This window comes from Leucoraja erinacea, chromosome 36 (assembly GCF_028641065.1).
Source record: "Leucoraja erinacea ecotype New England chromosome 36, Leri_hhj_1, whole genome shotgun sequence".
NCBI lineage: Eukaryota > Metazoa > Chordata > Chondrichthyes > Rajiformes > Rajidae > Leucoraja > Leucoraja erinaceus.
The window spans coordinates 9267058-9293925 of record NC_073412.1 but is presented as its reverse complement, the minus strand read 5'-3'; the positions used below and the strand labels follow the sequence as shown (position 1 = coordinate 9293925).

Here is a 26868-nt window from a genome sequence, read left to right as displayed (position 1 = left end):
ATCCATAAGTAGTCTGTTACCAGATATTGCCATATATCTAAGTAAAGACACACCATATATGCTCCATGGCTTTTGACCTATGATATTACTTAGTAATTAAAAATTACTGATGGGCCTCTCCCACTTAGGCGATTTGTTTAGGCAACAACAGGAGACTAGTTTGTTGCCACATGGTCGCCGGGAGTAGACTCCTCAGTCGCGCAAAAAGTCGTGGCGTCTTTCTGGTCGCTGCTAAATTTCCAACAAGTTGAGAATTTATTGGTGACAGTGGGTTTGACGTTAATGAGCGGAGCTTGACTTCTCCTTACGTGGGTGCTGTTGTAGGTTGTCGCCAGGATGACGTGGGTTGTCGCCGGTTTTTTGGCGACCTGCTCTGACTATGACAGTCGCCGGCAGTTGCCTGAAATAATCGCCAAGTGGGACAGGCCCATTAGTAAGCTTGATATTGAGAGAAGCGGCAGATTAGACTATTCAGAATCTCTAGCCTATTAGACCATTTCAGAATGCCAAGGTCATCCTTCGATCCAATTCCTTAATAGTCATGTAAAGAAATGTTTCCTGATTTCACCGAAATGAGAAGGAAGGAACTGCAGCTGCTACTTTATACCAAAGAAAAACACAAAAATACAGGAGTAACTCAGCGGATCAGGCGGCATCTCTGGAGAAAAAGAATAGGTGATGTTTTGGGTCGGAATCCTTCTTCTGAACCGAAGCGTCACCTATTCTTTTCCTCCAGAGATGCTGCCTGTCCCGCTGAGTTAAGGGGCTGTCCCACTGCGGCAACCTAATCCGCGAGTTCAGAAGAGTTTAGGAGAGTTTGAAAAAGTGTCATGTGGAAGACCTCCTTCGACTATGTTGAAGACTATCTACGACTACCCTCGATTACCTACGACTAACATGCCGACCTACTTCGACTAAACCTACGAGTAAAAAAAATATTGATTTTTTTCCATGGCGACCTTTTTCTTCTCAGGGCATTTTTCAACCTGTTGAAAAATACGCACGACCTAACTGAGGCCTCAAGTATGCGGGGACTACTCTCGAGCATGAAGGAGAGTTACAAAGACCTCCTAGGACCTCGTGTCGACCATGCTGCGAGTGTGAGTCGAGGGCAAACTCTTCTGAACACGCGGATTTGGGCGCCGCAGTGGGACAGCCCTTTAACTCCAACATTTTGTGTCTACCTTCTAGTTCTAAACTCTCCCACTAATGGAAACATCCTCTCCACATCCACTCTATGCAACCAAGTGCTGTCAGATCTCGGTTTGATACGTCCAGGCTTCAGAACAGTTTGTTTGAATGAAGGTACTGCAGAATGTTGCCTTCATTCATTATTCTGAAGAAAAGGTACGGTAAACAGTACCTCTGATAACATGGAACTTGTGTGAGTGGGTGATCGATGGTCGGTTTCCACGCTGTATCTATCTAAACAACCAGAAATTTAGATACATTTGTTTCTAAGTTTGCAAAGCAGCTATCTGTGAAGCAATCAAATCCGTGCCAAAGACACTGACAGCAAAATTAATTGTGTTTGGGTTCATGCAACATAAATAGCTGGTGTTAAAGCAGGAGTTTATTTTATTAAATTGCAGGTGACACTGGTTCAGAATGTTAGCTGAGATAACGGTGCTTTTGTCTTCGAGGAAATGATCTGGTACTTAAATGTTTCAAAAACAGTTAAAATGTGTGTTTAACAGATTATTGGTGCTTACTCCGATCTTTCTGGCACATTTATGAATCACAGACAGGAGAGGCTGTAAAATGATGAGGCTTTTACAGTGGAGTTCTCCATTTTGAATGCTGCATACACAGACTTGTTTTTGCACGTCTCGTTCTCCCCCCTCACTTTTCCTCTCTGTCTGCGGGTCAGGAAGTGGGACACGTTGAGAATGCCAGAGTAGCGAGAGCACAATGGTGTCATGTCCTGAATGCAACAAAATCCCTGGCAGGACGCAGGCAATGTAAGGTTCGTCCTTGTCACAGACCGTTAGGCTGACACACTCGGCCGTCTGTGTGGTGCAACGAGCTGATCCACAGGGAGTTTGCGTTCTGTGTACAGGTCCCTCCTGCTGTGTTGATGATGATGATGATGATAATGATGATGTGATTGCTTGCACCATCTTAAATAAATGTCTATATTTTAAAAACTAAATGCATTTCCAGCCTGGAGACACAAGCTTTTAAGTGTGGTTGACCCAGACTATGGAACAGCATCCCTCTTCCCATCAGAACCGCCCCCTCCATCGACTCCTTTAAACTCATCTCTACTCCCAAGCCTTTCTTGACGTCCTCTGAGGGAGGGCTATATGTATGTATTTATGTATGTACTTAATCTATGAACCAATGTTGTATAACGTTAATACCTCCACCAATGTAAAGCACTTTGGCCAACGAGAGTTGTTTTTTTAAATGTGCTATATAAATAAAAGTATTGATGTGGATAGAGAACTGGTTGGCAGACAGGAAGCAAAGAGTAGGCGGTTCTGATGGGAAGAGGGATGCTGACAGAGATGCGACACCTGCCCCTTTACCTCCCCTCTCAACTCCGCCCAAGGACCCTGACGGTCTGTTCAGTGAGGCAGAGGTTCACTTGCACCTCCTCCAACCTCATCTACTGCATCTGCTGTTCCAGGCGCAAACTCCTGTACATGGGCGAGACCAAGAGCAGGCTCGGCGATCGTTTCGCTGAACACCTCCGCTCAGTCCGCCTTAACCCACCTGATCTCCAGGTTGCTCAGAACTTTTAACTCCCCCTCCCATTCCCAATCTGACCTTTCTGTCCTGGGCCTCCTCCATTGTCAGAGTGAGGCCCAGCACAAATTGGAGGAACAGCACCTCATATTTTGCTTGGGCAGCTTACACCCCAGCGGTTTGAAGACTGACTTCTCTAACTTCAAATAATCCTTGCTTTCCCTCTCTCTCCATCCCCTCCCCCTTCCCAGTTCACCCACCAGTCTTACTGTCTCTGACTACGTTCTATCTCTGTCCCGACAACTCCCCTGACATCAGTCTGAAGAAGGGCCTCGACCCGAAACGTCACCTATTCCTTCTCTCCAGTGATGCTGCCTGTCCCGCTGAGTTATTCCAGCATTTTGTGTCTACCATGTAATCTTTTATATCCAATGATTTAATTTAATTGCTGTTGATGTTGACAAAGAAACCAGAGCAAGAATTAACAAACTGTGAACAATGACCAGTGTTTCTGTTTGCTGCTGGGTTGTTGCGGCTTGTAGCCAGGGCAGCCGAGGGCATGTGTTTTTTAACAACCACAAAGCCTTGAATGGATGCTGAGCATTCGTCACAGTAGGCCTATCAACCCTTGGTTCAAAGATAGACACAAAGTGCTGGAGTAACTCAGCAGGTCAGGCAGCACCTGTGGAGAAAAAGAATGGGTGACGTTTCGGGTCGGGACTGAATCACTGACAGTGTACCACTTTAGTAGAATCACAGTTCATTGGTACCTTAATGATTAGAGTCATAGAATAACAGAGGCTCCCCGATTTACGATGCTTCGACTTACGACTGGCATGATGATGGGACTGTCATATGCTGAGAGAATGGAGCGGCTGGGCTTGTACACTCTGGAGTTTAGAAGGATGAGAGGGAATCTCATTGAAACGTATAAGATTGTTAAGGGTTTGGACATGCTCGGGGCAGGAAACATGTTACTGATGTTGGGGGAGTCCAGACCCAGGGGCCACAGTTTGAGAATAAGTAGTAGGCCATTTAGGATGGAGACGAGGAAACACTTTTTCTCACAGAGAGTAGTGAGTCTGTGGAATTCTCTGTCTCAGAGGGCGGTGGAGGCAGGTTCTCTGGATGCTTTCAAGAGAGAGCTAGATAGATAGGGCTCTTAAAAATAGCGGAGTCAGGGGATATGGGGAGAGGGCAGGAACGGGGTACTGATTGGGGATGATCAGCCATGATCACATTGAATGGCGGTGCTGGCTCGAAGAGCCAAATGGCCTACGCCTGCACCTATTGTCTATTGTCTATTGTTATCTCGTCTTTACGATGGCACAAACGCTGGGCACATTTTCGATTTACGATGGGTTTATCGGAACGTAACCCCATCGTAGGTCGAGGAGCAGCCGTACAGCACGGAAACAAGCCGTTTGGCCAATCTCATCTATGCCGACCAAGTTGGCTAACTGAGCTAGTCCCACGTGCCTGCACTCAGCCTCAATCCCTTCACACACACACACACACACACACACACACACACACACACACACACACACACACACACACACACACACACACACACACACACACACACACACACACACACACACACACACACACACACACACCACCCTCTTTGGAAAAAGTTGCCCCACGTACCTTTAAGATCTTTCCCCTCTCACCTTAAATCCATGCCCGCTGGTTTTGGACTCTCAACCCAGAGACTGTGAGCACTGACCTTATCTCTGTCCCTCAGGATTTATCATATCTCTTCAAGGTCACTCCTCAGCCTTCCCACTCCAGAAAAAATGACCCAGTTTATTCGCCTTTTTCTTGTAACTCAAACCTTCCAGACCTGGTAACAACCTCCGCAGATGTGGCCAAATGTCGATGAAATGCTGCCAGCTGTGACTTAATTGCTTCTAGTTGCAGTATTTTGGTACAAAAGGCTTTAAGTTGCAATCATCCTCTTGATGTCTGTGAAGTAATGAGACCCTAAGGATGGTGGTAGTGCAAAATTTCCATCTGAACTACAATTTTATTAAAATGATTTTCCCTTGCATTGTTTTCAAGGTGCATATTATAATATTCGCAGTGTATGTTCTGCTGGGTATTGGTGATTGACACAGTGTGCAGTCATTATTGATGGTCATGTTACATCATCTGGAGAAACCTGGATGAGGCACGGTGGCGCAGCTGCCTCTCCGCGTCAAGGAAACCGGGTACGATCGTGACCTCGGTGTTGTGTGGTTAGCACATTCTCCCTGTGACCGCGCGGGATTTTCCCCGCGTGCTCCAATTTCCTCCCACATCCCAAAGATGTGCGGGTTCATCGGCTAATTGGCCCCTGTAAAGTTGCCCCTAGTGTGTGCCAAGTGGAACGAGAACGTGCGATAACTTAGCACTAGTGTGATACATGCTGTATCTCCAAACTAAACTGATATTTGATTAAAAAAAAATACATCTCTTGATGCTCCTGAACACATCATCAGTGATGTAACCTGGGGTCATTGGGTGTTTTGGGCCTTTCAACATCAGACACCCTCGCCCAGGCGACCCAGCCGTGGTTGATCAGACCACGGCTTGTGTTCAGGTGGCATTCGCCCCTCCCCATGGACCTTCTCTCCTGATCCAGAGCCATCTCGAGGCCCTCTCTGCTGCCTCTGTGGTGTTCTTGATGGCTCTTCTCCTCGCCACTCCGTTGATGCCCAGTGCACTCAAGGCTTTGTAGAGCGATTGCCCTGCAAAACCTCTGCAGCCAACCTCGATTGGCATACACCTTGCCTTCCAGCCCTGCTTACGGCAGTCTATGACCAGCTCTTCATACTTGGTCATCTTCCTCTCGTGGGCCTGCTCCAGACGGTCCTCCCACGGCACTGTCAGCTCCAACAAGACGATGTTTCTGGTCGCCTCTGAGACCAGGAGGATGCCTGGCCTCAGGGTGGTCGTGGCAATGTGCTGTGGGAACCTCAGCTGTTTCACTAGGTCTACGGAAAGCTGCCAGTCCTGCGCAGTCGCCAGGATTCCTGACTGATTCCTGACTGATATAATAGATTGAAGTGTAGGAACAGTACATAGATTTTGAATCTCAGCCACTTATAATTGTGGAGAATGAGATAAATCTTGCAACGATTCAAAGGTTCTTTATTAGTCACATACACCAATTGGTGTTGTGAAATGCAGATTGCCATTGCAGCACATAAAAAAGAATACAACATAACGATAATATAGACATTTAAACATTAAAAAAACCCTCCCACAATGGTTCCCATGATGAGGGAAGGCACATAGTCCAGTCCCCATCCCTATGACCAGCCATAGTCGGGCCTATTGAGACCTCCGCAGTCGCCTTTACAGAATGAGAAGAGGCTGTTTCTAATGCAGCATAGACCATTTAGACGGAATATCTGGTCTCACTATAAATTCTGTGGTACATTTGGGCCTATTGTGGCCACTGTGGTCAAGAAGGATCCACACTGCAAAATTCCATGATCTGCCATTTGGCCCATAACCCTGCAGGATTCAGTTGTCCAAGTACATCTCCAAATGCCTTTTAAATAATAATAATAATAATAATAAGTTTATTTATATAGCACATTTATAGTCAATTTTCATTGACCCCAAAGTGCTTTACATAATTTAAAAATCAGTTCCATACAAAGCATAAAGATGGGTTAACAAAATAATAAAATGCATAAACAGGACACAACATGTAACATAAACATCCACCACAGCATTCATCACTGTGGTGGAAGGCACAAAAAAATTGTTTTGTAGGTGATACATGTTTCATCTTTTATTGCCTCGTCAAACTAAGTTCCAAGCAACCACTGACCAATAGTTGTCTCTGCTCCAATCCTTCGGTTATTTACTATGAATCTGTGATTTATCATTTTTGACCCATGAAGAATCCATCCTTCTTATTTACTACAAAGCCCCTCACAATTTTATGCATCTCAGTTAAATCTCCCAGTACTCTTTGTCCGAAGAAATAACGTCCAAATGATTAAATACTGATGCATCGCCATCATTAATCTTCTCCTTAATGTGTGTGAACCCCACCTTAATAAATTCGGGGATAAATCTAGGAGGGATTTTTTATGAATTTGGAGGCAATATCTTTATGAATTGGTAGTCTTCTATCTTTACAACTCTTCTAGCTTTCTTTCCTTCCCCCTCCAACCCCTGCAATTAATCTGACGAAGGGTCCCGATGAGAAACGTCACCGATCTTGGTTCTTCAGGGATGCTCTATGCTTTAGTCAGAGGGTGGGGAATCAGTCGCTACGCCTTTTATTAATAGAAAGGGGAAGGAATCAACAGTGAAATTGTCCAGGGAAAAAACAAGTGTTAACGAAGGAACTGCAGATGCTGGAACATCGAAGGTACACAAAAATGCTGGAGAAACTCAGAGGGTGCAGCAGCATCTATGGAGCGAAGGAGATCCTTCGCTCCATAGATGCTGTTGCACCCGCTGAGTTTCTCCAGCATTTTTGTGTAGCATGGTGAGCATGTTGATGGAGGTTAGATGGCTAGATCTTTGTTCCGAAAGAAGCGGAGGATCTCTCAACGCCTTCCAGATGGGGGGGGGGTGTCACAATTGCCATACAGTAGCTGATTAAATGTGTTGTTGAATCGAGTCATTGGATCGAGTGGCCAAGGACCAAAGCACCAGCTGGTATTCAGTAGTCAGTCAGTGCCATGCTGCCTTCAATCCCATTTACCTTCCTTATCGCTGACTTGGTGAAAAGCCCGTGGATATTTCAGGAGCGTACTTCATCTCAAGCACGCCATGCCGCAAGGCACATTACTTACGGCCAAGAGGAAACTTCAGGACGTTGTATGTGCTAAAATGAGAAATGCTTTTATCGGGTGCTATATGTTTGCAAGATGATATTCCATTTCATAACATAAGTTGCTGAGTTCCTACAGATGTAGAAACAAGATAATGCCGATGCTAGTTTATCAAGGAAAGACACAAAGTGCTGAAGTAACTCAACGGGTCAGGCAGCATGCCCATAATTATAGGAGCAGAATTGGGTTGTTCGACCCATCAAGTCAACTCCGCCATTCAATCATGGGTCATCTATCTTTCCCTCTCAACCACATTATCCTGCCTTCTCCCCATAACCCCTGACACCCGTACCAATCAAGAAACAGTCACTCTCTGTCTTAATAATATTCATTGATAGCCTCCGCAGCCATCAGTGGCAGTGGATTCCACAGATTCACCACCCTCTGTTAAAGGATCCTATATGACGAATGCTGAGATTAGATTGAAGTTTCCAGAGGAGTGATGAGAACTAACTTCCAGTTGGTGTAGGGCACTGCATCTATGGACCACATAATCCTTCCATGCCTTTTATGATGAAGGAAAGACATTTGAGTTGGTTCAGAAGCACAATTTTCTATATTATTTTGAGGGATCATTTTGAAGGCTCCTGTTCTTTTGTTCACCATGCGGTTATACTCTGCTTGAGGTATCATGTAGTTGTACATATGTCCTTCTGCAGTTGTACAGGGCCCTAGTGAGACCACACCTGGAATATTGAGTGCAGTTTTGGTCCCCTAATTTGAGGAAGGACATTCTTGCTATTGAGGGAGTGCAGCGTAGGTTTACAAAGTTAATTCCCGGGATGGCGGGACTGTCATATGCTGAGAGAGTGGAGCAGCTGGGCTTGTACACTCTGGAGTTTAGAAGGATGAGAGGATATCTTATTGAAACATATGATTGTTAAGGGGTTGGACACGCTAGAGGCAGGAAACATGTTCCTGATGTTGGGGGAGTCCAGAACCAGGGGCCACAGTGTAAGAATAAGGAGTAAGCCATTTAGAACGGAGACGAGGAAACACTTTTTCTCACAGAGAGTGGTGAGTGAATTATCTGCCTCGGAGGGCGGTGGAGGCAGGTTCTCTGGATACTTTCAAGAGAGAGCTAGATAGGGCTCTTAAAAATAGCGAAGTCAGGGGATATGGGGAAAAGTCAAGAAAGGTGTACTGATTGGGGATGATCAGCCATGATCACATTGAAGGGCGGTGCTGGCCCGAAGGGCCAAATGGCCTACTCCTGCACCTAATGTCTATTGTCTATTGATAAAGTTTCATATTGTGTGGAAGGGCAGTGCAGATGCTGGTTTACACTGAAGGTAGACAAAAAAATGCTGGAGTAAGTCAACGGGCCTCATCTGAATAAGGGTCTTGACTCCAAGTGTCACCCATTCTTTCTCTCCAGAGATGCTGCCTGCCCCGCTGAGTTACTCCAGCATTTTGTGTCTATCTAAAGTTTCATCTTGCCTATCCAAACACTTGCAAGATAGACGCAGATTAAAGTTTCTTCTGCATCGCCTCTGGCATCTCTCAAGATGAAAGAGGTCCTGAAATGCCAGTGGTGTGATGTTTCCCTCTCCTACATTGACCTCTAAATCTGCGGGAAAACCGATATGACTGCAAAGCCCAGTTGATGCATCTTGTGGATTGTCCAATTTAATCACGATAAAAAAAGTTGTTCTGACTAGATTCCTTAAATATTCCAGAGAACACGGGCAGCTTGCATGGCATTAATATGCCCCTTAAAACATGTCAAATAAGTCGTCATTATTGCTTCAAGTCCACACGTACCACAGCATGAAAACTTAGTATTCCATGGAAGTGTAAAGAGATGCCCCGACTGTAGTAACAGGTTATACGAAGGGCGAATACCTCGCTGAACGCCTTCACTCTGTCCGCCTAAACCTACCTGATCTCCCGGTTGCTAAACACTTCAACTCCCCCTCCCATTCCCACATGAACCTTTCTGTCCTGGGCCTCTTCCATTGTCAGAGGCCCAACGCAAATTGGAGGAACAGCACCTCGTATTTCGCTTGAGAAGCTTACACCCCAGCGGTATGAACATTGACTTCTCTAACTTCAATTAACACTTGTTTTCCATCCCTCCCACTTCCCAGTTCTCCGACCAGTCTGACTGTCCCCGATTGCATTTTATCCCAGTTTGCTTTGCTGTGACTTTCTCCCAGCTAACAATGATCTATTCCACATTTTCCTTGATTTTCATCTTTTTTAGATCTCGTTTTCACACCTCACCCTTCCTTATCTGTGTCTCCCTCTCCCCTGACTCAGTCATGGCCTGAAATGTCACCCATTCCTTCTATCCAGAGATGCTGCCTGTTCCACTGAGTTACTCCAGCATTTTGTGTATCTTCTGTGAGAAGGATTTACCCATTGACTGAGGATACAACAATTTTATTTTGTTTTAACAAAAGGTAAGGGATTTCAAGTGTTCAAGAAGGAACTGCAGATGCAGGAGAATCGAAGGTAGACAAAGTTGCTGGAGAAACTCAGCGGGTGCGGCAGCATCTATGGAGCGAAGGAAATAGGCAACGTTTCAGGCCAAAACCCTTCTTCAGGGATTTCAAGTGTTTTTATCGTCATATGTCCCAAATTGAACAATGAAATTCTTACTTGCAGTAGCACAACAAAATATGTAAACGTAATAGTCTGTAAATGTATACACGCGCACACGCACACATACACCCTAACTGTGCGAGAAGACAAAACCAATGCCTTAATGTCTATATAGTTCAGAGCTGATTTGGAGGTTGTAGGTTGTACCTAAAGCAAACAACCAGACCCAAGAGAAGGATATGAGGCATTTTGACTTAACATGTGCTAAAGAAGCATTATGTACTGTATTGGATTGTAGGATTTGTGATCAATTCATGATTTGGGCTCGAACCAACACACTTTGAATTTTAGACAATAGACAATAGAATGTAGGTGCAGGAGTAGGCCATTCGGCCCTTCGAGCCAGCACCACCATTCAATGTGATCACGGCTGATCATCCCCAATCAATACCCCGTTCCTGCCTTCTCCCCATATGCCCTGACTCCGCTATCTTTAAGAGCCCTATCTAGCTCTCTCTTGAAAGCATCCAGAGAACCTGCCTCCACCGCGCTCTGAGGCAGAGAATTCCGCTGCCCAGTCCATCATCGGCTCTGACCTTCCTTCCATTGAGGGGATTTATCGCAGTCGCTGCCTCAAAAAGGCTGGCAGCATCATCAAAGACCCACACCATCCTGGCCACACACTCATCTCCCTGCTACCTTCAGGTAGAAGGTACAGGAGCCTGAAGACTGCAACAACCAGGTTCAGGAATAGCTACTTCCCCACAGCCATCAGGCTATTAAACCTGGCTCGGACAAAACTCTGATTATTAATAACCACTTTATGTTATTTGCACTTTACCAGTTTATTTATTCATGTGTGTATATATTTATATCATGGTATATGGACACATTTATCTGTTTTGTAGTAAATGCCTACTATTTTCAGTGTGCTTAAGCAAAACAAGAATTTTATTGTCCTATACAGGGACACATGACAATAAACTCACGAACTTGAACTAGAAAAAGAGTCTCCTTGTCTCTGTTCTAAATGGCTTACCCCTTATTCTTAAATTGTGGTCCCTTTGCCTCATTTTTATGCTGCAAATTGAGTCAAATTGTCACTTAGGTGGTATAAATAAGTAAGTTACAGGTAGTCCCTCTTGCTCTTGATCATCACTGGCTTGGGTGATTTTCAGTTGCATTGTTTTTAATGTATTATATATTTTATGTGGTTCAACTGAATGCAGAAACATGTGTGACTTGTGCTGTATCTGACGATAATCTTCTGAAAAATTATGTTTTTTTTTTCCCCTTTCAGGCAAAAATCTCTACACGAATGAGTATGTAGCAATCAAACTGGTAAGTACACTTTTCTCTAATGAACATTTTGGGATGCATTTTGCAGTGTAAAGCTGACATTGGTAGTTGGGGAATTTAAATTAATTCATATGTTGCTGTTAAGGTTAGCAGGTTAAGGTTTTTGTTTAGTGACCTCATTAATACATTTTGTCAAAATGTAGTGCTTTGCATTTTCAAGTGCTCTCTGCAGTGAAATACCTTAAAGATATTTGCCAGGATTACTCAGAAGTTAAAATAATTATTCATAAGGTCATAAGGAATAGGAGTGGAATTAGGCAATTCGGCCCATCAAGTCTACACAGCCATTCAATCGTGGCTGAACCATCTCTCCCTCCTAACCCCATTCTCCTGCCTTCTCCCCGCAACCACAAGTACACCTGTACTAATCAAGAATTCAAATATCTCGTGTGTGTTTGTCCTTATTTTTGGCAATCCACACAATTTTGTCTTGATTTGTGAAGATAACAACCAGCTAACGGTGGTCTCTTTTCCCCCCGCTTGTGTGCAATTTTTGAGCTGCTCAGGAGTACTGTGGGCCCACAATGAAATAATATATTTACAGTCCCCACCTAGCACCCTGACCTTTGCTGCTCTTTCTTACACAGCCCTTGCAGTCAGCCCAAAGGCATGACCAAGAACTGCATGTGACTGCGATTCTTGTACAGAATATCAGCACTTCACTTTAGTCATGGAGCGTTACAGCATAGAAACAGGCCGCTCGGCCCACCTAGTCTGTGCCGGCATCAAGCTTCCCCTTTTCACTAATCACATTTTTTTTCCTCTCCTTATCCTCATCAACTCCATCTAGATTTTCCTGCTCACACTTACACTGGGGACAATTTATATTGACCAATCGACCCACCAATCTGACTGTGTATTTGGGTTGGGGGAGGGAACCAGAGGATCTGGAGGAAACCCACACAGTCCAAGGAGAACATGCAAACTCCACACGGATAATACCCGAGGTCAGGATTGAACCTGGGCTGAGTCACTAGCCATGAGGTAGCGGTGCTACGAGCTGCGCCACCATGCCGCCCTGCTCAGTGTGAGAGCAGTTAGCCCAGGTTGGGTCAGATATACGCGGTGCTGGCTTGCAATGTGACTTCAGGCTCACTCTGGGTTACCTAAGTGTGTAAGAAAGGACTGCAGATGCTGGCTTAAATTGAAGGTGGACACAAAATGCTGGAGTAACTCAGCGGGTGAGGCAGCATCTCTGGAGAAAAGGAATGGGGGACGTTTCTGAAGAAGGGTCTCGACCCGTCGCCCATTCCTTTTCTCCAGAGATGCTGCCTCATCCACTGAGTTTCTCCAGCATTTTGTGTCTACCCTGGGTTGCTTAAGGGTTCCCTTACTGAGAACAGTCTGAAAGCTGATTCCTCCGTACGTCAGAAACATTAATTTTCTTTCGTATCGCTGTACAAGTTATAATTTAAAATTTTGATTAAATAATCACCCTTGCACTCGCCATAATTAATCAATGGCAAATATACTAAATCTAGTCATTAATACCTTTCCAACAGATCCCACTTCATCTCCCTCCACAACCACACCTCTGCTACAGCCACAGTCACTCAAGGCGTTCCCCAAGGCTCCGTACTCGGCCCCCTCCTCTTCATCATCTACATCCTCTCCCTTGGTCAGATACTCCGCCACTTCAACCTGGACTTCCACTGTTACGCCGATGACACCCAGATCTACCTCGGCACCAAATCCCCCCACAACCCCCCCCTCTCCCATATCAACTCCTGTTTGTCAGCTATAAAAACCTGGATGCAACATAACTTCCTCAAACTCAACAGCGATAAGACAGAATTCCTCCTCATAGGCTCCAAAGCCACACTCAGCAAAATCAATAACCCCACTCTCACCATCGACGGCACCACTGTCTCCCCATCTCCCCAGGCCCGCAACCTTGGCGTGATCTTTGATTCCACCCTCTCCCTTGAGCCTCACATCCGCCATGTCATTAAAACCTCCTTCTTTCATCTCCGCAACATCGCCAAACTCAGACCCTCTCTCACACCTCCCGCTGCTGAAAGACTCATCCATGCCTTCATCTCCTCCCGACTGGACTATTGCAACTCACTTCTCCTTGGCATCAGCTCCACCTACGTCAACCGACTCCAACTGGTCCAGAACGCAGCCGCCTGACTCATCACCCACACCAAATCCTGGCATCACATCACTCCAGTCCTCAAACAACTTCACTGGCTTCCCATCTCCCACCGGATCACCTACAAATTCCTTATCCTCACCTACAAAGCCCTCCACCATCTGCCCCCCCCCATATCTCACTGACCTCCTCTCCCCCTACCAACCCTCACGGCCCCTCAGATCCACATCAGCCGGTCTCCTCCTCCATCAGTCCAACCTCCTCAGTTTTGGGGACAGAGCCTTCTCCAGGGCAGCTCCCACGCTCTGGAACTCCCTCCCCCAACTGATCCGCAATTCCGTGTCCCTCACCATCTTCCAGTCCCGCCTCAAGACCCATCTCTTCACCTCTGCCTATCCTTAGCCCCACGTCCCCCTCCCTTTTCATCTGTACATTAATTGCCTCATATTGTGTTTTGTATTGAATTCTGTCTTTACTTTGTGTACTAGTCATGTCTCTACTATTTATTTCATTCCCCTTACATGTTTTTCTTCTACCTGCTAAATTTTTGTAAGGTGTCCTTGAGACTCTTGAAAGGCGCCCATAAATAAAATTTATTATTATTATTATTATTAATAAACACCATGAAACTTCATATTATTACAAGCTGGAATGATGCTTAAAAATGCACTTGAGAATTTGCGTTCTATAAAATGTAGCCCAAGAAGATCCTGTACTTTAAGGATTACTTGGCCAGCTTTAAAAGCAATTATTCAATTGCCGCCGGTAAAACTAAAGGGAAATATCGAGGACGAGTGCAACATTAATTTAAATGCAATAACTGCAGGGCAGTGCAATGTATTCACAAGTGAAATAGATTGCAGGATAAAGAACCTAAATACTAAGTGTGTTGAGTGGGACTGCATGCAGCATGTTGACGGAAAAATAATAAGAGGGGTATCTTTTTGAAAATGCAAAAAAAAAATGTTCATGGTTGTAGATGTTATACATTAAAATTGAAAGGAAATACATATTTGATTTATTTTATCATTGGCACAATAAAATTGTTGATATTGTATCAGATTCTGCCCTAGCTGAATGTTAGAGCAGTTCAAGATTGATTTTAAAATGTATATAATGCTAATCCTCAGCAACTTTTGATTCCACCTGTTTTCTGCAGATCAAAGGAGTCAGACCACAAGCACTCACATGGCTCCAGCTATGTCTCTCAATTGTCCACAGGGCACAATCCTTGTTCCACGCAAATGCTGACACTCCCTCCTACCCCTTCTCTAGTACAATGGTGACTGCATCATGCCCGTGTGCAGAACTCCTCTATTGTGTCACCTTCTCCACACCAACTGTCCTCAAATTCACCTGGTCTATCTCTGACGTTTCTCTTCCTTTTCTGGATCTCTGCCTTCATCCCAGGAAGCTCTTCCACAAACCCAGAGCTGCCTCGGCTCTGTCTCTCCCACCCTGTCTCCTGAAAGGACGTGTAGGAAGGAACTTGCAGATGCTGGTTTACACCGAAGATAGACACAAAATGCTGGAGTAACTCAGCGGGACAGGCAGCGTCTCTGGCGAGAAGGAATGGGTGACGTTTCGGGTCGAGACCCTTCTTCAGACTGATGTCAGGGGAGTGGGCAGGACAGAGTTGGAATGTTGGAATGTAATTGGAGACAGTAAGACTGGTGGGAGAACTGGGAAGGAGGGAAGGGATGGAGAGAGAGGGAAAGCAAGGCCTACTTGAAGTTAGAGAAGTCAATGTTCATACCGCTGGGGTGTAAGCTGCCCAATCCGAAAAGTCATCCATTCCTTCTCTCCAGAGATGCTCCCTGTCCCGCTGAGTTACTCCAGCATTTTGTGTCCACCTTCGATTTAAACCAGCATCTGCAGTTCTGTCCTATACATTTTATACTCCGTATCCTGACTGATGAAGGCAAGCATGCCAAACCCCTTTCTTACCTCCGTATCTATCACAGAGGGACATAAATGATCCTTCCAGATTAGACAGTTCAACTGCACCTCCTCTGTCTGATCTAGACTGCTGCATACACGACTCCCCTGCAGTGGTGAAACCCAGCGTAGACGGAATTTGTGCGGAACATCTATGTTTTGTCCACAACGGCCATTGGTACTTGCTGTTGAATGTTATCACACGTCTCCATCCTACTCCCACACTGACCCTCCTCTCCTCGACCCTCTCCATCGCTACGGAGAGGCCAAACACAAATTGGAAGAACAAGATAGTGTCACGGTGGTGCAGCTTCTCGAGCTGCTGCTTCACGGCACCAGAGACATGCATTCACTCCCGACCTGGGGCGATGTCTGTGTGGAGCTTGCTCATTCTCCCTGTGACCAAGTGGGTCAACAGTTTTATTCATTTAAGTAGATGCTTTTTTTCCCCAACGATCCTTTCAGATTTTTTCACTGTGGGTGAAAAATGTTTTTTTTTTATTTTTTTAATCAAACTCTAATTCCAATTCATGTGTATCTTTACATATTGAGGCCATGTGATTCTGTTGTGTAGGCAGCACTACACCAAGTGGTCAGTGTACAAGGAAAACCTATGGTGACCCGCAATAATGTCTGCTTCATTTGTTTTTGTTTTAGGAACCGATCAAGTCACGCGCGCCACAGCTTCATCTAGAATACAGGTTTTACAAGCAACTCGGGAGCACAGGTAACGTGAGATTGCATCTGCAGCTTGGAGGGAAATATTGGTGCATTCATTAAATGTGTTAGCAAAGGTGCAAATGATTAAATGGTGCAGGTGATTAAAAGAACAGTAACAACGACACATCGAGAATGATTTTACTAAATGCAGTTTTTAAAATCCTAATCTTTAAATATTAAGATTTTACTACTTTGAACTATTGGGATATAACAAACACACAATAGTCATCACCATCAGTAACCCAGAAGCCTAGTCTAACAAATCAGAGTTTGGAGTTCCGATCTCATCATAGAAACTATGAAATTAACATATGTTAAAGAAAATTAAGTTAAAATCAATTTGACTAACAATGACTTTGCAAGGACAAGATTGACATAAAATTAATTCAGGATGCATCTTAACCAGTCTGGACTATGTACCAACGTGGAAGATTGCAACCTTCACGTGGTCCGCCCTGTTTCGACGAATGCAATCAACCCAGCGTGCACAATCAAATAAGATCAAATAGAACGAGTTGTCCTACAACTTTAGGCTGTGCTCGCCATAGGCAAGAAGAAGAAGAAGACTGTACCAATGTGGAAATACTCTACCATTACAATCAAGCAAATGCATCAATTCTGGTTCAATGAGACGAGGAGTCGAGTAAATATACCTGACATACATAAATGATGCTCAATCTGGGAAAGCTGCAAACAGGGTGATGTACGCTAAACAGCAAGCACTGGAGCTCAAGTATCTCAGTGGGTCAGGCAGCATCTCTGGAGAACATGGATAGGTGACGTTTCGGATTGGGACCCTTCTTCAGTAGGCGTTGGAGTCAAATGATCATGCCGCAGCTCAAGTCAAAGCTCTGCAGTCCGATCATATCTACTCATCAATGGCAGATAGGCACAAAATGCCGGAGTAACTCAGCGGGACAGGCAGCATCTCTGGAGAGAAGGAATAGGTGACGTTTTGGGTCGAGACCCTTCTTCCGTCTGAACTTTCAGAAAGCTTTCGACAAGGTCCCACATAAGAGATTAGTATACAAACTTAAAGCACACGGTATTGGGGGTTCAGTATTGATGTGGATAGAGAACTGGCTGGCGACAGGAAGCAAAGAGTAGGAGTAAACGGGTCCTTTTCACAATGGCAGGCAGTGACTAGTGGGGTGCCGCAAGGCTCAGTTCTGGGACCCCAGTTATTTACGATATATATTAATGATTTGGACGAGGGAATTGAATGCAACATCTCCAAGTTTGCGGATGATACGAAGCTGGGGGGCAGGGTTAGCTGTGAGGAGGATGCTAGGAGGCTGCAAGGTGACTTGGATAGGCTGGGTGAGTGGGAAAATGCATGGCAGATGCAGTATAATGTAGATAAATGTGAGGTTATCCACTTTGGTGGCAAAAACGGGAAAGTAGACTATTATCTGAATGGTGGCCGATTAGGAAAGGGGGAGATGCAACGAGACCTGGGTGTCATGGTACACCAGTCATTAAAAGTAGGCATGCAGGTGCAGCAGGCAGTGAAGAAGGTGAATGGTATGTTAGCATTCATAGCAAAAGGATTTGAGTATAGGAGCAGGGAGGTTCTACTGCAGTTGTACAGGGTATTGGTGAGACCACACCTGGAGTATTGCGTACAGTTTTGGTCTCTTAATCTGAGGAAAGACATTCTTGCCATAGAGGGAGTACAGAGAAGGTTCACCAGACTGATTCCTGGGATGTCAGGACTTTCATATGAAGAAAGACTGGATAGACTTGGTTTGTACTCGCTAGAATTTAGAAGATTGAGGGGGGATCTTATAGAAACTTACAAAATTCTTAAGGGGTTGGACAGGCTAGATGCAGGAAGATTGTTCCCGATGTTGGGGAAGTCCAGAACAAGGGGTCACAGTTTAAGGATAAGGGGGACATTTTTTAGGACCAAGATGAGGAAAACTTTTTTCACATAGAGAGTGGTGAATCTCTGGAATTCTCTCCCGCAGAAGGTAGTTGAGGCCAGTTCATTGGCTATATTTAAGAAGGAGTTAGATGTGGCCCTTGTGGCTAAAGGGATCAGGGGGTATGGAGAGAAGGCAGGTACAGGATACTGAGTTAGCTGATCAGCCAAGATCATATTGAATGGCGGTGCAGGCTCGAAGGGCCGAATGGCCTACTCCTGCACCTATTTTCTATGTTTCTATGTCACCTATTCCTCCTCTCCAGAGACGCTGCCTGTCCCGCTGAGTTACTCCAGCATTTTGTGCCTATCTTCGGTTTAAACCAGCATCTGCAGTTCTTTCCTACTCGCAAATGGTGTCGGACAATTCGACAACGGATGGCCGAGACTCTCAGAACAACTCGGAACAATGCTGAATGACAGCCGGACTCGGCAATAAGATTGTTAAACACGAGGTTAACACGTCAGCAAACTTGTTCAACCAAAAGTGTGGAGTAGTGAACTTACTTTACATTCGATCAAGAAGTCAAGTCAAGTCAATCTTATTTATTCATTTATTTTTAATAATCTTTTTATTAGAGGCAGGTACATATCATATTAAAAACATTTAATTCCTACATTACTAATATTATCGTGTTTAAGAAGGAACTGCAGATGCTGGAAAATCGAAGGTACACAAAAAAAGCTGGAGAAACTCAGCGGGTGCAGCAGCATCTATGGAGCGAAGGAAATAGGCAACGTTTCGGCCCGAAACCCTTCGGGTTTCGACCCAAAACGTTGCCTATTTCCTTTGGGTTTCGGCCCGAAACTTTGCTATCTCCTTCGCTCCATAGATGCTGCTGCACCCGCTGAGTTTCTCCAGCTTTTTTGTGTACCTTACTAATATTATCGATTGATATTAACTCTGCTTCTAGTATTTTTTTTTATATAGATAGAAAATAAGAAAGAGAAATTAAAAAAAAGGAAAAAAACATGATAAAGAAGAATGGAATAATTTACTAAAAATACAACATTGGAGATAAGTACGTAAATTATAAAGTATAACTTTTCATCTAATCCTTAATTCGAGTTTCAGTCAGGTTCCCGTGCCGAACCAGTCTGCCCCTTCAAATAGGCAATGAATGGAGACCTAGTCAATTTTATTTCTATAGCACATTTAAAAACAACTCCCATTGACCAAAGTGCTTTACATTAGTGCAGGTACTAACGTTCTACATACAATGGTACATATATCTGACAATACATACATAAATACATGCATACAGCACTCCCTCGGAGGAACTCAAGAATGGTGTCCGTCTTGTGCTTCTTGTGCGTGGTGGTGGAAGGATTGGTGGAACCCGGGCTGCGACATGAAAGCTCTTTCCTTGACCCCTCTGCAGTTGCTGTCATCTCATCTACCCTCATGTATTATTATTATTATTATTCAATTTCTATAACCTGGATCACAAAATGTGACAAGGGCAGCACACACCTGGGACAGCACCACCCAATGACTTGTCGTACCAACTAGGAATTAAAGTCACACAGCACGGGAACGGGCCCTTCAGCACAACTAAGATTCCCCATCTAAGCTAATCCCATTTGTCTGCCTTTGGCCCATATCCCTCTAATCCTTTCCTATCCATGTGCCTGTCCAAGTATCTTTTAAGTGCTTGCCTCGAGTACATTCTCCGGCACCTCGTTCCATTTGCGCTCCATCCTCTGAGTGAACATGTACCACTGTTGATTGTCGCTAATTCCTCTAACTCCCGACCCAAAAGCTTGCGGTACAACCTTCGGCATTACCAGGAGGGATGCAATGGTTCAAGAAAGTGGCTGCTTCTATTGCCACCTTCTGAAAGATAATCGGGATTAGTTCCTAAGATCACGTGATAGGAACAGAATTAGGCCTATCAAGTCTTCTCCGCCATTCAATCATGGCTGATCTATCTCTCCCTCCTAACCCCATTCTCCTGCCTTCTCCCCATAACCTTTGATACCTGTACTAATCAAGAATCTATCTCTGCCTTAAATATATCCACTGACTTAGTCTCCACAGCCTTCTGTGGCAAAGAATTCCACAGATTCACCACCCTCTGACTAAAGATATTCCACTGGGAGAAACATCCTCTCCACATCCACTCTATCCAAGCCTTTCACTATTCGTTTCAATCAGGTCCCCCCTCCTCTCATTCTTCTAAACTCCAGCAAGTATATGCCCAGTGCTGTCAAACGCTCATCATAGTTAAATGCTGACTTGTTAGTGATGCCTGCATCCCAGAAATGAATGCACACAGGAAATGTTCCCTCGAATATTATTTGCATCACAATGTGAAAAGAAAAGTTGCTGAAAATACGACAACATTTTCAGGGTGCAAGGTCCACAAGGATAATTTAGCAGTTATCTGAGGAAGTGTAAACAGGTCACACCATTTTGTGAAGAAACTCATTTGTCACCTGAAACCATCAGCGCTAAGTAGGTAAGCTTGAATAAGGGGAAATATAACCGTGCATCAAAATTATAAGACTGCTGGGCATGATTATATTTACTTTATGTATTTATGCACATGCTATTAAATGCCAAGGTCTCAACTTCAAGTCTTCAGTACAAGGATGTAATGTAAGCTATTAGCATTTATGCCTGAATTTTAGACGTTGCTACTCATTGAGACACAGTGATATGCAGCATGGAGACAGGCTCACTGGGTTCATGCCGACCCATTTTTATATTAATCTAACCCAGTGGTTCTTAACCTTTTTGGCATACGTACGCACATATGCGAACCAAATACTGTATGTGGTATGTACCTTTGTTAAGGGCCTGTCCCACTATACGAATTTACCCAAGAGCTCTCCCGAGTTTAAAAAAAAAATCAAATTCATGGTAAGTACATAGAATGTACGTAGCGGGTACGTCAGTGCTCGGGACGTCTCTTAGCGGCTCGTAACGCTAACGGCAGGTAAGCTCGTGAAGTTTTTTCAACATGTTGAAAAATGTCCACGAGAGCCCTGAGTACCTACGAGCGGCTATTACCGTAATTCTCCGAGTTCGAATCGGGGGAAACTCAGGAGAACTCTTGAATTACCTCGTACAGTGGGACAGGCCCTTTAGGTTCCTAAAAATGGGCTCAACAAATGGATATGTTATTTATGAGCCCTTCATATTCCCCGGTAAAGCCCCAAACGACCCCCCCCCCCCCCCCCCCCCCCCCCCCCCATGGGGTTCCCGACCCCCAGGTTAAGAACCACTGATCTAACCATTTGTTCACCCCACAATCCTATCAATTCCACTGAGATTCTACACTCATTCACACACTAGGGACAATCTATGATGGCAAATTAAGCTAGCAACCTGAATGTCTTTGAAATGTGGATGAAAACCGGAGTACCTGAATTCAACAGCTAACAATGGCCTGTTTCCTCTATCATTGTTACTTTTTTGCATATCTTTCATTCATTGTTCTTTATCTCTCTACATCATTGTCTCTATCTCTCGTCCCCCTTTCCCCTAACAAATCTGAAGATGGGTCTCGACCTGAAACGTCACCCATTCCGTCTCTCCAGAGATGCTGCCTGTCCCGCTGAGTTACTCCAGCATTTTGTGTCTACAGGAAGAATGTGCAGTCTTCACACAAACAACAGCACGGTGGCGCAGTGGTTGAGCTGCTGCATCGCAGCGGCAAGGATCCTAACCTCGGGTGCTGTCTGTGTGGAGTTTGCTCGTTCTCCCTGTGACTGCGTGGGTTCCCTCCGGTTGCTCTGGTTTCCTTACACATCCCAAAGACATGCGGGACTGTGGGTGAATTTAGTTTTTACTTTAGAGATACAGCACGGAAACAGGCCCTTCGGCCCACCGAGTCCGCACTGACCAGTGATACCCGAACATTAACACTATCCTACACACACTAGGGACAATTTACAATTACACCAAGCCAATTCACCTACATACCTGTATAGTCTTTGGAGTGGGGGAGGAAACCAAAGTTCTCGGAGAAAACCCACGTGATCACTGGGAGAACATACAAACTCGTACAGCTCTACAGCACCCGTAGTTGGGATCGAACCTGGGTCTCCGGTGCTGCAAGCGCTGTAAGGCAGCAACTCTACCGCTGCGCCATCATGCCGCCCTATCACAGAATTGGCCTCTGTAAATTGCCCCTGGTGTGAAGAGAAGGGATGAATAAGAGGGGGGCCACGGTGGCGCAGCGGTAGACTCGCTGCCTTACAGCGAATGCAGTGCCGGAGACCTGGGTTCGATCCCGATTATAAGTGCTGTCTGTACGTTCTCCCTGTGACCTGCGTGGGTTTTCTCCGAGATCTTGGTTGTGGATGATCAGCCATGATCACATTGAATGGCGGTGCTGGCTCAAAGGGCTGAATGGTCTACTCCTGCGCCTATTGTCTATTGTCTATCTTCAGTTTCCTCCAACATTTCAAAGAAGTACAGGTTTGTAGGTTAATTGGCTTGGTAAATGTAAATATTGTCCCTCGTGGGTGTAGGATAGTGCTAAAGTGGGGGGGCCGCTGACCCGGTGGGCCGAAGGGCCTGTTTCCATGCTGTACCTCTAAACTAAACTAAACCACAAACTAAAGGGATAACATAGAACCAGTGTGAAAGGGTGATCAATGATCGGTGGGACTCTGTAGAGTGATGGGCCTGTTTCCATGCTGTATCTCTAAGCTAAAACATAGAAACATAGAAAATAGGTGCAGGAGTAGGCCATTCGGCCTACCGAGCCTGCACCGCCATTCAATATGATCATGGCTGATCATCCAACTCAGTATCCAGTACCTGCCTTCTCTCCATATCCCCTGATCCCTTTAGCCACAAGGGCCACATCTAACTCCCTCTTAAATATAGCCAATGAACTGGCCTCAACTACTTTCTGTGGCTGAGAATTCCACAGATGCATCACTCTCTGTGTGGAAAAAAAAATTCTCATCTCGGTCCTAAAAAACTTCCCCCTTATCCTTAAACTGTGACCCCTTGTTCACGCAAGGTCAGCACTCGGCCCCAGTTGCTGAAGCAACTGCATCTTTCGCTGTGCCACTGTGCCTCTTGCATTTGCATGGCTGGGGATGTTGCATATTTCGGTGATGTTTGATGAGCAGCTCCTGATGAATGTGCAGAAAATTAGTTGGAACCTTCCTCAACATTTAAGTTATATTTTTGAAGAATATTAACAATGAACTCACAGAGTTGAGCTGCAGTTTCGATGCCAATATAACCAATTACTCAGTCATCTTTTAATTGTTTTTTGACGGGAAATTGTCTCCGTAACCTCATGCAACCAAATTTGTTGAGTCAGTGTTGCAGAGATGATGCAAACGTGTTGTATTCGAGGCATTTCCCAGACAGTGATAATGCTGGCCCATTATTTCCTGGTTCAAAGGGGATGTTCCCAGAATATCTAATTGCTCATTACAATTGCCAGGCATTTTGGGCCTCATCTGTGATTTTAAAATTGGCAACACTACTTTAAAAAAACACTGGGGAGGATCTTTAGACTTTGGAGATAGTGTGCAAATAGGCCCTTCGACCCACCGAGTCCATGCCGACCAGCAATCACCCTGTACACACTAGGAATAATTTACAGAAGCCAATTAACCTACAATCCTGTACATCTTTGGGATATAAGAGGACACAGGAGCACCCGGTCACAGGGAGAACGTACAATCTCTGTACAAACAGCACCCGTAGTTAGGATCGTACCCTGGTCTCTGGCGCTGTAAGGCAGCAACTCTACCGCTGCGCCACTGTGCTGCCCTGATATGTAACGTTAGTTGGAATTTTATCGTTTTGCCTGTCTTGTTGGCTGTGCTTTCTGAGTGTGAACAGACTCCACTATTTTGGTGAAAAATGAAAACAGATAAAAATTGAAGGTCTATTGTATATGGATTTTGTTTAGCAAAAGCCACTTTCTTGTTGAGGAGATATGGATCATTGACCAATTAATTAAATGGATGGAGCACAAAGTTACTGACTTCCTGACTAGCTGAAGGGGTAGGCTCGTAAGTTATGAAGAGGCTACAAGGAAAGCAAGAAAGAAAACGATAGACACCAAAAGCTGGAGTAACTCTGCGGGACATGCAGCATCTTTTGAGAGTAGGAATGGGTCCGAAGAAGGGTCTTCGACCTGAAATGTCACCCATTCCTTCTCTCCAGACATGCTGCCTGTCCCGCTGAGTTACTCCAGCTTTTTGTGTCTATTTTCGGTTTAAACTGCAGCATCTGCAGTTCCTTCCTACACAAGAACGAAAAAGGCTTTGAATAGAGAAAAAGTTGGAAAGTGGAGTATAATGGGGAACGGTGAAATTGGCCATTTTGCCAGGAAAAATAAAAAAAGCATATTATCTAAATGGTGAGAGATTACAGCGTTCTAGTTCATGATTCTCAAAAATTAGATCTGTATGTAGGTACTGCATTTAGTTAGGAAATTGTAACTGAATGTCACTGTTTGTTGCGAGGGACTTGAATGCAAAAGTAGGAAGGCTGTGCCCAGTAGTACAGGCTACTACAGGTGCACAACCTTTTATCCGAAGATCCAAATAACGAAAACCTCCGAATAGCGACATTGTTTCAGTCCTTGAAAAAAGGTCCTTGAAAACGTTCACGGAGGGCGGCCCGCAGAGGTGACAGCGGAACCTCCGGTCGGTCCTCGAAGAAAGGGGAACTAAATCCCCATTCATAAAAGAGAAGGTGAGGGTCTATTGCGCGGGAGGGTTAATAATTGACAATATGCTGCTGTCTGCCCTCTGAGTTAAAACGTTCCCACGGTAGACTCACGATACACAGTGTATCGTGAGTCTTGCGTGGGAACTTTTTAACTCAGCGGGCAGGGAGCAGCAGATTGTCGCTCCCTTCAGTTTCACCCCACCTACACCCCTCTGCTTCCCGGCCATGTGTGTGTCCCCTTCCCTCCCCTCTCCAGCTCCCCGCCCATTGCACCGGCGCGGGGGCTTTGCACTGTCTTCACGTCGGCGATTCTAGCAGCGCAGTGCAGTCACCGGAGACGTCAGGACCAACGGGACACCGACCCCCAGGCCCACTGCAAGCACGGAGATCCCAGAGACCCACAGCCAGCAGCAGCCCAGCCCCGCTCCAACTCCAGAGGAAAACTGCAAACTAGCGGGAGACATCGGGACCGCCAGAAGCCGCTCCCCGATGGGCCGCTACGGCGACAAGCGGCAGTTCGCCCACAGCCCGAGCTGTGCCCCCTCATCGGGACACCGACCCCCAGGCCCACTGCAAGCACGGAGATCCCAGATCAGCAACTCCAGTCCAGCCCCGCTCCAACTCCAGAGGGGCAGCTGCTGCTGGTGCGCAAGGTGCGTCTTGTTCTCGGGCTGTGGGCGAACTGCCACTTGTCGCCGTAGCGGCCCATCGGGGAGCGGATTCCTCTGGAGTTGGGGGTGGGGGGGAGGGGGGGGGGGGGTATTGTGCTGTTTGATCGCCCCCCTGCTATCCCAGGGACAGGGAGACAGGACGTTCACCGAGGGCGGCCCGCAGAGGTGACAGCGGAACCTCCGGTCGGTCCTCGACGAAAGAGGAACTAAATCCCCATTCATAAAAGAGGTGAGGGTACATTGACCGGGAGAGTAGGAATCCCAAGACAAAGTTGAGTGAGCGTTCACCGAGGGTGGCCCGCAGAGGTGACAGCGGAACCTCGGGTCGGTCCTGGAAGAAAGGGGAACTAAATCACCTTCATAAAAGAGAAGTAGAGGGTATATTGCCCGGGAGGGTATATCGCCTACCTGGAAGATACCGGACATTTTTTCCAGGATGTCGTCTGCACACCAAAGCTCACGTTTGGCGCCTCTGCTGCACACGGATATAAGAGTGTGAAAATGTCGCCTTAGGCCGCCTTAGGGCATGTAGCCCCGCTAGGGTGACATGAGTGCGGGAGGTGATTCAATGCTGCGGTCACATTTACAAATTCAGGAATTCATTTAACACACTGCATTTCATACAGACATTTATTCTGCAAGAAAAAAACTACACTGAAGACTCAAACTCGCGACCGAGGAACTGCCGGGATCAAGGCGCAAACTCGCGACCTTGCGGATATGAGCCGGGCATTCTACCACTGAGCCAGCCATTAAAATCTACGCTAAAAAATTTCCATTCCGAAGACCGACAAATTCCAAATTACGAAAAGTGTCTGGTCCCAAGGCTGTCGGATAAAAGGTTGTGCACCTGTAGTGAGATTGTGTATAGTGGTCTCCTTAAGAATGTAATCGGATCAGTAGCAGTTTGGGAAAGATTTACTGGACTGTACTTACGATAAGCAGGTTGTCTTATGAGAAAAGATTCGATGGGCCAGCTTTGAATCCCTTGGCTTAGAAAAATGAGAGGAGACTTAATGGAAGGATAATAGATGTTTCTTCCTGAGGGGGAATCAGAAATTAGATATCGCTGTTTAAAGTCACTTGTCACCCATTTAGTCCAATTGAGGTGTAATTTTGCCTTTCAGAGCAAGGAGCCTTTCAATCTCTCATTCTCAAAGAATTGTGGAAACAGAGATTTTAAAGATTTATTAAAGAGATTCTTGGGAAGCATAGAGGTGAAAGGCAACTAGAGTTAGAAGGGAATATAGATTTGAGATTACAATCATGATTAAGGATGAGGGATAAAAGTGGCCTTCTCATCCACACTCAAATACAGTGATTGTGGGCATGTGCGCGTGTGTGTGCGTGTGTGTGTGTGTGTGTGTGTGCGAGCGTGTGCATGTGTGTGTGCGAGCGTGTGCATGTGTGGGTGTGTG

At 45.5% G+C, this 26868-nt stretch overlaps 1 protein-coding gene across 5 annotated transcripts in view; it reads left to right on the top strand.

Annotated features, from left to right (window-relative positions):
• LOC129713532 (casein kinase I-like) overlaps positions 1-26868 on the top strand; it is a 198276-nt gene that overhangs the window by 56425 nt on the left and 114983 nt on the right. For all 5 annotated transcript variants that reach the window (XM_055662622.1, XM_055662621.1, XM_055662624.1 and 2 more), the window contains 2 exons: positions 11386-11426; positions 16135-16204. In XM_055662622.1, coding sequence (XP_055518597.1) covers positions 11386-11426; positions 16135-16204 — 111 coding nt within the window. The remainder of the gene's footprint in view (positions 1-11385; positions 11427-16134; positions 16205-26868) is intronic.